This window comes from Nelumbo lutea, chromosome 1, assembly GCF_056320005.1.
Source record: "Nelumbo lutea isolate HS-2025 chromosome 1, American lotus-T2T, whole genome shotgun sequence".
NCBI lineage: Eukaryota > Viridiplantae > Streptophyta > Magnoliopsida > Proteales > Nelumbonaceae > Nelumbo > Nelumbo lutea.
The window spans coordinates 84,237,673-84,248,249 of NC_142684.1; the positions used below are offsets into that span (position 1 = coordinate 84,237,673).

At 38.9% G+C, this 10,577-nt stretch overlaps 1 protein-coding gene across 1 annotated transcript; it reads left to right on the forward strand.

The window, feature by feature from the left end:
* The first annotated feature begins 1,226 nt into the window (after positions 1–1,226).
* LOC148875794 (COP1-interacting protein 7-like) lies at positions 1,227–9,833 on the forward strand. Its single transcript, XM_088965387.1, has 10 exons — positions 1,227–2,093; positions 2,194–2,370; positions 2,671–2,810; positions 3,180–3,232; positions 3,331–3,383; positions 3,469–3,621; positions 5,429–5,706; positions 6,529–8,327; positions 8,457–8,834; positions 8,932–9,833. Exons 1-9 carry the CDS (start codon positions 2,035–2,037, stop codon positions 8,808–8,810), a joined length of 3,066 nt encoding a protein of 1,021 aa, XP_088821513.1. The 5' UTR covers positions 1,227–2,034; the 3' UTR covers positions 8,811–8,834; positions 8,932–9,833.
* Positions 9,834–10,577: the final 744 nt, after the last annotated feature.

The following is a 10,577-nucleotide window of genomic DNA, read 5'->3' on the forward strand; positions in this document are numbered from 1 at the left end:
CCTCCTCACTCACTCCTCAACATGAGATTTAAGTTGCGTGTGACCCAACCAAAGCAACCATAAAAGGCAAAGATATTTTTTGATCGAAACCTTTCACCTATTATATCTACGCAAAATGCACCCAAAGTAAGAACAAAAATAAAAAAGAGGGTGAGCTGCTCGCCGGCCACTGCCCCAAAGTTGAGATGTGTGAGCACTGCAGATGATTGCTCAATATGCTCGCGTTTGATGCTTTGCAAACTTTGCCATACCGAGTAAGATTATCGATTACATAAACAACCTGACCGGCAAAAAGCTCAGCTTAGTCGTGGCAGGCCAGGCTAGGGAATCTGCTATTAGGAATGGCAACAGGCGGGTATCATATTTTTCTTTCCGGATTCTGATTCTGAAATTAACCTCATTCTCATTTTTGATCTCGGGATAGGAATGGTAATGGGTGAATATCATATTTTTCATTCCCGATCTCGATTCTGAAATTAACTTTTATCTTCATTCCTGATTTCTGCCAGGATAAAATTTGTCCTTCATCCCCGATCCTCGTCAGGGATAAAATTTGTCTTCCATACCTATTCTCCAACGGAGATGGATTTTCCGTAAAGATTCAAATCCCTAAAATATTTTCAGATAATATTATTTTAAAACAATAAATTTACTTAAAATAAATAAAAATTATAAATAATATTTTAAATATGTTTTGATATATATATAATCAGGGTTGGGGCGGGGCGAAGACCTTAACCCCTATTCTGACCTCAACCCTGACCAGAGATTCCTATTAATCCCTGTTTCCATCTCCATTCCTTCAAAACAATCCCCATCTCCATCGGAGAAGTCAGGTCCCGTTGGGGATTAAAAAATTATAATCCTTATCTGCTATAAATAAAACGCTACAAATACTGTTCCAACATTTCACTACAGCCTTACATTAGCAATATCTCTTAACATTCATCGAAAAATTTTCTCTTTATACGGCTGCAATGGCCGGTTGGGATGTTGTTAGCACTGTTTATTGATAGCTGATCTCAGGCCATCCACTGTGGGCTAGCCGGCTGGGTCGGAGAAATGGAGAGTGGAGGCTGAAGAACTGTCGGTATAAATGAGGATATGTTAGTAATTATAACACAATTGAAACTTTGAAAGTGACGCGACGGGTTTCGGTGTCACCATTTGATTGGTCCTTAGTTCCCTTCCATTTATGTATAGTCGTCTAGTGAGAGAGAGGATGTGGGCTGGTGGCCTACTGGCCTGCGGCCTGACTGGTGGCAGCTGGGATCTCCTAGGTTCTAGTTCTACCCACAAGATCAAGAACTCTGCCCGCACTTACTCATACAATATTGTAGCCATATATAAGAAACATCTGGTGTGTTGATATATAATTATGCAGGGGAAGATATTCTCAATGCACGGGAGATCCGGAGTGACCTGGTGGGTGGACCTGTCATTATTCCTTGCTCACTAGCTCACTCCAGCAGGACAGAGGGAGTGACAGACAGAAGAAGACTTCCCAACTATGTATGACAGCCAAGCTTAAAAAATAAAAATAAAAACAGAGAAGCAATCCGACGGAACACCCTCAACCCCACTCTTCTCTCTTCAATTACAAGTTTACAATTGAAAAAAGAAGCCTAATAATAAAGAAATGACCTCTCAACCAACCAATCTCACATTAGTCTCTTCTTCTGCACATAAAGGAAAAAAAGAAATCGAGAATTCAATATTCGCTCGTTGTCAATTTTTCCCATTCATTCATTTTACGGAGAGGGAGAGACGGGAAAAAAAAGCTGTCGGCATGCCTTGCGGGGCCTACTTTCATATCGTCAAATCCTCGTTCGCATGTGCAAAGCTTCATCAGTTCTTGCTGGCACTGGCGATCCATATCCACCCCACCTCTCTGTCTCTCTCTCAGAGAGACAGACGGATAGATAGAGAGAGACTCATAGAGTAATGAATTACGGGTGCTGAGATCTTTCTCCGGGACGATGTACTTCTGAAGCTCCCTGTTTCTATCCAAGTTCTTGCCCCCTGTCTGTTACTATGGATTCGAGAATTCGTCTCGATTATGCTCTGTTTCAGCTCACCCCAACCAGAACCAGGTAGGAAGCGTTTTTTCTTTCGTTCTGGGCTTTGTTCTCGGAGTTATCTAGCTTGGGTCCTGATGATCTGGGTATTTTCTCCGTGCATTTTCGTTTAAAGGTGTGACTTTGTTGTCTTCTACGGAGGTAAGAACGAGAAACTAGCGTCTGGGCTGCTCGAACCGTTCATTTCTCACCTCAAATTTGCCAAAGAGAAGATATCCAAGGGTGGCTACTCCATTGCTCTTCGTCCACCTACTTCAGATGCCTCCTGGTTCACTAAAGGCACATTGGAACGGTAATTAGTCTTCCAGTTCCTCTTAGCTTTTCTACTGTAAATTGCGGAGTCTCTCCGGCGTAGATTCTTTTATGGGTCAATGTGGAAGAATCAAGTAGTCCACTTGGAAACCGGACGAGTCCGCTCGGTCTATTGCCCAATTCTATCCATACCATACATTTGGTAGGTGATGGGTCGTGCCGTGGTTGATTCTTTGTCGAATTGCGAATTTTCCGTTCGATTCACCCGAGTCAATCTCGCCAAGGTTTTCTCTTTTTTTGTGCAATACCAACTCGTGTATTACTTGTGCTGCTTGAGCAGATTTGTCCGGTTTGTGAGCACGCCTGAAGTTCTCGAGAGGTTTGTTACAATTGAAAAGGAGATCTCGCAGATTGAGACTTCAGTAGTTCAAACATCCAATGAGTTTTCAAACCACACTGTCGCAGGACAAACCGAAGAAGGTGATGCTCAAATATGATTTCCACATTGATACTTTGCCACTTACATTCTAAAATCCTTTATTTCGGTGCAATCCATTCTGTTGCACCTTCCCCGTATGCATGTATTATTCTTCATATCTGATTACGGCTGTCATTTCTTCTTGAAAAAATGTCATTGATGCTTTTGTACAGATCAAACTTTCTTGCTCTGAAGTAGAGAATTCTGAGAGTTTCAGGGTTTGAAGATCATTTTAATAACAACGGATTATTTATTCCTGATAAAGCTATCTTGAAGAAAAAATGCTGAATTCAGTTATCTGCCTTAATCATTGACTAAGGCACCATTTCAATTTCAAAATTTAATTTAACAATTAATTATGGATACTTTAGGCAATGTTGCAGCTGTTGATGGGAATGCCAAGAAATCACCTTCTTCCACTAAGGTATTTCACCGTGTTAAGAGTTTATTAGGGTACACTGTCTGGTTATGTTTCTTCAGAACTTAAATAGTAACCTTTAACTTCATGGTGGTGGTGTCCAGTCAAAAGGCGAATCTAATGATGTTGATGAGGATGCACAAGAAGAGAACTCCAAGTAAACTTTCCATTACTTTAATCAGCTCTGTCTGATAATTTCTCTGTTAAATTCATAGGCAGTTTCTTACCTTGATATTAAACAGGATTCACCTCCAGCGTCTTTTGGAGACTCGGAAAGCAGTTCTTCGGAAAGAACAGGCAATGGCTTATGCCCGTGCATGTGTTGCTGGATATGAAATGGACCAAATTGGCGATCTCATCTCCTTTGCTGATGCTTTTGGGGCTGCACGTTTAAGGTACAAATGAGCATCAGAGACAACCATAGTGAGGTTCACTATCAGAGATAAAAGCAGACTTTTGATTTCGAACTTTTCATGATGCCTCATAAACACATAATCAACCAAAAATGAATGACATATCATCTAAGTTTAGGGTAGGGTTATTACTGTGTAATTATTCCCTTTGTACTGCATTATCATGCTCCTTAGTTTCTCTTTTCTACGTTATTGCTGTCTAAATGGCTTCTTCAGTTTATTATATGAAATCTCAGTACTAGGAGTAGCAAATTGGTGCAAACATACTATGTATCCTGCACAACCTATGAAGGTTGGGTATTACTGAGATTGCTGAGCCATTGTCAATCTAATTATTTACTCAACAAATCTATTAAGATTCTTCTGAGCTTGGTACATGTTTTCATGTTGTCAAAGGACTTCACTGTATTATTTCAGGTCATTCTGCATCAGGCTGGACTTGGTCCTGGTGAACGTGGACTGTCCTAGACAGTGTTAACTACATCTTTTCAACTTTGTTGATAGATTATATCAAGCAGGTTATTCTCTAGAAAGTTGTGGGGGAGAACACACACACAAAAAAAAAAAAAAGAAACAGAGATCCTAAACCAAAACTAAGATGTGAACTGTAAGAATATTTAGCATCTTTGAATAACATGGTGAATTTTCTGGTTTTAGATGGGAAGATTTCACCTCATCGTGGTGGGCTTGTCTCATGGATCTTTTAGTAACTGCAATTTTTTTAATGCTCACTGAGCTAATAATTCAATTTTGTTCTTCTCTCCAGGAAGTTTTTCCAGCACTTCCTTTTTAATGTAGGCAAGTATTTTCTTCTTGATTGATAGTTAGTGGAAGAAACATGTAAAAACCACAAGGCATGCACAGAAAGAAACTACCAGTAAGTGTGTACAATAATAAGTTGTTAGTCTTATTTATGTGCTTAAGATACCCAGATATTTCAAGGGTAAAGTTGGACAAGGTGTATGATGGGAATCTAGACGAAAAGTTCAGGCTCCCGTTTGGGAAGAGTGCAAATGCAAATTTGTACAGTGTAAAATCTTGTATGCTGTATACCTAAACTTGTATTTGCACAGTACATATTTGTATTTGTACTCTTCCCAAATTGAGCCTCAGGCTCAGTTTGGAAGGAGTACAAATACAACCATGTAGAGTGCAAAACCTTGTATTCTCTATTATTTTGGATGTATTTGTACTGTACATGTTTGTATTTGTACTCTTTCCAAACTGAGCCTCAAGTACTGAACATGACATGACATCCATGTACATGTATCTGGGTATCATTGAAGGGAGGAGGTTGGTTAAGTTTAAGCTTTGAAGGGGGCCTCACAACCTAGGGCATATTTTTTTCTGACTTCCATTTTATCTTTAAGAAGAATTTTGCTCATCTTCATGTGGTATGAGAAACTTCTTACCCCATTTATCTTATTCATTAATCATTAATGGTGATGCATGACCCTGTAACCAGAAATATTTTAAGAAATTTTAGATTATCTACTTGTTTGGTAATATAATTAGGTTTGCGACCTTTAGGATTTATTCATTTTTGTATCTTAAGTTTCAATTTGGGCCCTGGGTAGTTTTGTAGTGAAGATAATGCTTTTCATAACTTGGAACGCTTTTTCAAGTTCCACCAATAGTTTCATGAATTCCCAAGAAAAGAATCATGTCCTATCTACATTTCAGCTCAGATATTTGCATCTGCACATTTCGTGCTGCTTTTGGTACTAAAACTTCCATGTGCTTGTCTTGAGTTTGAGGATGGCTAAGTTCTAATTACAATGTCATGTAGGGAAGCATGCATAAATTTCAAGGAGTTGTGCAATAGAAAGCATGATGATGGGCTTTGGATGGATGAACTAGCAGCAATGGAAGCCTGCCCTCAGCCAGAGCTTCCATACTTGGGAACATCTGGGATTATACTGACTACTGAAAGCAATAACCTTGGCCAGGGTATCATGTCAAATATCCAGAATGGTTTCTCCAATGGGCAACTTGATCCAAATGGATCATTAGATACTTCAGTGTCTGATTCAATCGTAAGTCACACAAGTTCAGAAATAAATCAAGGTATTAAATGTTACCTCCTTTTTTTTACACTGTTCCTGTTTCGTTTACTTAACCAATGTGACAAGGACTCTGGATAAATCTGCCCTCTATATTTTAGAAATCTTAAAATGAAAATTTCTAATGTGTCTTTTACTCCTTTTTCCCCTTCCAGCTGCCTTTTATAACATATCCTTCACATTGTATCATAGACATGGTCCACCAATGATTGTTCCATATATTTGTTTAGTTGTCAGACTACATCATGCATATTGTATCCTAAGTATCGTATCAGTAGGGGATCTCATATATTCTAGACCAAAGCAGGTGAAAACTTGGTAGAGCTTAAAATCGTTCATTTAACAATCTCTTTAAAAGGGAACAATCTGTAAGATGGGATGAAAGAAATTTAAACATTCTGCAATTCCAAATTTTTTGACATGGACTTATCTATTTTGGTGCTATGCAAATGAGTAAGTGATGAGGATGCAAGTTTATGTACTAATCCACCTCCAAACCCCCAACCCAAAAGAGAGATGAGGAAGCCATGCTTATATAGTTTGGAAAAATAAGAAGCAATTGTGCATGTCAGGGTACAACTTTCAACTTTTTTACTTATATTATGTTTAACTATATATATTTAACTAGCATTAAACAGCAGTATGCCTTTTGATATTTTCAGCTATTGATCTGTCAGATTTATGTCTAGGTTTCATATATTGAACTAGCATGTATTGCAACATATCATATTCATGTCTAAGTTGCAAAGAACCATAGAGGACAACATACATTTTTCTTCCAAAGAATCAACAGGCACATCTGTTTTATCAAAAGGTTTATGTGCAGATAATAGCTTGCTGACATCGGGTCAGGTTCCACCAGCATCTGCCAAAGCTCAAGGTCCAATGCCATGGCAAAATCAGCTTCCGCAGTACATGTACAATTTCCACAACCCAGGTATTCAACAAATGCCCCCATATCAAGGATATCCCTTCAACAGCATGCAGGTTTTTCCTCCCTATTATCCAGGGCATATGCAATGGTCTCCAAACGGTGAAGAATCTGGCCATGATCTTGCCCGTGAACCTGATTACCGTCACAGTCATAAATCACTTTCCAGAAAAAAGGAGAAATCACCAAATAAACAAGAAGAAGAAGGTTCAGAACAAGATGGATCCAGCGATCCCAGTGCCTCTTCTGGTAGTGAGTCAGATGGATATTCACAGAAAGATGGGAAGCATTCTGCAAAGGAGCAGTCACAGAAAAGAAGGAATAGAAAGAAGTCTTCAAGAATGGTTGTTATCCGCAACATTAATTACATCACTTCCAAGAAACGAGAAGGACAAAAGGATGATGCATCTGATGAGTCATCTTCAGCTGAAGATGAATTCATTGATGGAGATTCCCTTAAACAGAAGGTGGAGGATGCAGTTGGGTCTTTGGAGAAACATCACAAGTCAAATTCACGTCATCATAAAAAGAGAGGTGGGGACAAGCATTCCACCATTACAGATGGATCAAATGGTGTGGTTAATCATGATCTTGAGGGTGATGATGATGCATATGTTTCGCAGGGAGGGAAAAAATATGAGAACTGGGACACTTTCCAAAGCCTTCTGATGGGACATGAGGACTCAGGTGCTAATGGCGTAGAAAAACAGCAGACTGTGGATGCTCGAGATGAATTTGTTACTATCAGGAGTTCTGACTCGGGAGCACTATCTGAGTTCACAGGTGCAGTACACCTGGAATCAGAGAAAGGAACAAAGCAACGACCTATTGCAAATGATTCCTTCCTTATGTCTGACAGAAATGCAGCTAATGAAAGCAGGACTTGCATGGAAAATTTTGAAAGTGGAGAAAATTTCTACTCAACTGTGAAGAGAAGGGAATGCACTGATGAAGAATTGTTATTTTCATTGAGAATAGGGGATTCAGAGGGAAAGTTCAGGGATGTGGTATCTAATTGTGTCACTGAACCATCTGCACTCAAAAGTCATAAAGGAGAGGATTGGTTTATTGTCAACCAACCTGAGAAATTGAGGGACCAATATGGAACCACAGATCATGCAATTTTCAATGGGGATCACAAGTTGACAACAGAGGGTGGCTTTTTTGGCACTGAGAACAATAAGAAGAATGTGTTTGTTGATGATTCTTTTATGGTGCAGGCTCGATCAATAATCGATGATCAATATGATTCTCAATGGAGAACAGATGTAGGCATGGATGCTGACTTTAGTGTAGCTACTCAGCATGAAAGTAGCACTCCCGATCCCCCAGGGGATCGTCTTAGAATGTCTGGAACCTATGAGCCAGATGATCTCTACATGGTGCTTGACCGAGGTTCAGGAGTGGGGTCTGTTGAGGCTTCTTGGACTCCTGAAATAGATTATGGAAATGATATTTCGTTTTCTGAAAATGAAAAGAGACGCTGTAGTATTGAAACAAATGGTTGTGACAAGGATGATCCCTGTAATGAAAGCACCAAGAATGGAAGTCCTGAAACAAAAGGCCGAGTGAAAGAAGTGAATTCTAAAAACCTGCGTGGATCTCTTACAAAGACCAGACCTGAAAGTATATCAAGAACCAAGAAACCGTCCACTGTAAGCAGAGCTGCAGTTCAAAAGACTAAACAGGAGAAGGTATTAAATGGTTACTTCTTTTTATGAGAACATGGAAATAATTACTAATTAAATCCATCTTTACTGTTTCTGTTCACTTGCTTTTTTTACCTTGCTTCAATCTCAAAAATCAATTTCTCTCGAATACAGGAGGAAGAGAACCGGAAGAGAATGGAGGAATTGCTACTTCAACGTCAAAAGAGGATTGCTGAACGAAGTGCAGCTAATGGTTTTACTTCAGCAACATCTAAGAAGTCTCCAGTAACCAACAAGACTGCAAATTCCCTGAAGAATGACAAGAAAACATCTCAAACCACAAGTCATGAAACAAAGAGGTTAAGTTTACACAAACCAAGTGTTGCAAATTCAACCACAGATGGCCCTGCATCTGGACAAATCAAACACAAAGGTTCATCAACTCCTCCATTAAATTCATCTGAACCAAGAAAAACAGGTCCAAAAGTCAGTGTAGGGGTGGCTTCTCCCTTGGCACGGAGGATGTGAATAAGATGAAAATTTTCAAATCAGGTCAAAATCTTAAACTGCGCCAGCAATCTTTCTCACCAAGATGTAACCTGTTCTCATCTACTGCAATTAACTCTAACCCTGTCTTCTATATCTGCAGGGCAGGAAGGACAATGACCAAATTGATGTCTCAGCTATTACACCATAGGCAGAATTAAGAACCATACAAGGAATTACACCTCAAATTATGTTGTGAATGAGTGAGCAGGCAAAGGCATCTCAAGTAGATAACTTCGGCAACGGAAGCTGTGAAGATCATTTGCTTTGTTTGGGGGGTGTCGAGTTGGCTTCAGTCATAAATCACTCAGACAGTTTTACACAGTCACACCTCAGAAATCAATGGATTCATTACTGGCACAATGGTAATTCCCCTGATAACTACACCCAAAAAGGCACAAAGAATAAGAAATTTCCAGTCTCATCTGAAATTTCAGATAGAAATCCCTCAACCTGGTTGAGTCAATCCTATCACCAACTAATGGAAGTATCACAGAGCCAATCCACCTGAGAAAGAATGGAAACTGTGCAGCTTCAAAGGGGTTATAGAAACTTCTTATATTTGGTTGGAAAAATGGAAAGCCTGCTCCTATTTGGATTAAAATTGGACTCAGTTAGTTCTGTCATAATCTCGTGTTTCTACTTGAGGAGCCATATTTGCATTTATCTTCCATTTTGGATAATGGAATGAGTCAATGCAGGATTACCTACTGAATGGTCCCCTCTGTCAGTGGGTTATAACTACTGTTTGGCTTTTTTGCATTTTTCTATCTTGCTTTAGTACTTCCTTTTCAATTGAGGATGCACCTACGCTTTGTGTAGCTGTGTGAGTCAAATATATCTTAGCAGTTGTGGCCATGTTTTGAAAATTCATTTTGTTTGTACTTAATATCCATGTGTAATCTATTCTTTATGGTGAGTGATTCTTTTGGGATATGAATAATGAACCACCTCTGCTTTGTAATATTATTATCTGTAATGTGAAGTAGTTATATTCATTTCTAATGGATGAGTGTATGAGCCAGAACCAGATTTGTCTAGGTGTGAGCTATTGGTAGGATCTGAATGCAATGTGCAAAATTAGTATAATTCTTTCGTTTCATTCTGTGAATATGCTTAAATTGGTGAAATGATGGCAGCCCTTTCGGAACAGAATAACTATTGAGCTTCTGGCCTATCTGATGTTGGGAAAAGCCTGAATTCAGCCTAAGAAGCTTGGAGCTGTTAGCATTTTGAACCCATGCCATTAAAAAAATAAAATACTCGACTAAACCAAGCATGGCAGTCGGCAGAGACTCGATTAAACCATATCAGCCATTGCACTCTGGGACAACGAGGTTTCCGTGTTGTTTAGCAATGCAAAGTTGCAAACATGGAACTTAATTTGGTCATTGTTTGGAGGCCTACCGGTTTGGGGGCGTTGCTCTAGAAAGCTACCAAAACCCTGATAGCGGGGAAGATTATTAGGTAAACAGCCTAATAATTTGGTTTGCGTGTATGGGGTCCAATACATTTGTTTACAGTGTTTTTGGTAACCCTTTTTTTTTAACGAATAATCTATACCATTTTAAAAAGCACGTAACCTCAAGAATATTTTTGGAATTTTTTAAGGACAAAATTTAAAGATATTAAATGAGTTAAAAAGAGGTAATTTAAAGATATTCAATGCATTCAATTTTCTCTCATTAAATTCAACATTTAAGTTATTAACTTGCATTCATATTCATTGAGTTATATATTTAAGTCATT

What these genes read in the sequence shown, in the direction of transcription:
- LOC148875794 (XM_088965387.1), top strand. Translation starts at nt 2,035, where the DNA reads ATGGATTCGAGAATTCGTCTCGATTATGCTCTGTTTCAGCTCACCCCA. An exon ending in ACTAAAGGCACATTGGAACG is followed by an intron (nt 2,371 to 2,670) that starts GTAATTAGTCTT and finishes CTGCTTGAGCAG; the next exon opens with ATTTGTCCGGTTTGTGAGCA. An exon ending in AAGTTCAGAAATAAATCAAG is followed by an intron (nt 5,707 to 6,528) that starts GTATTAAATGTT and finishes GTTTATGTGCAG; the next exon opens with ATAATAGCTTGCTGACATCG.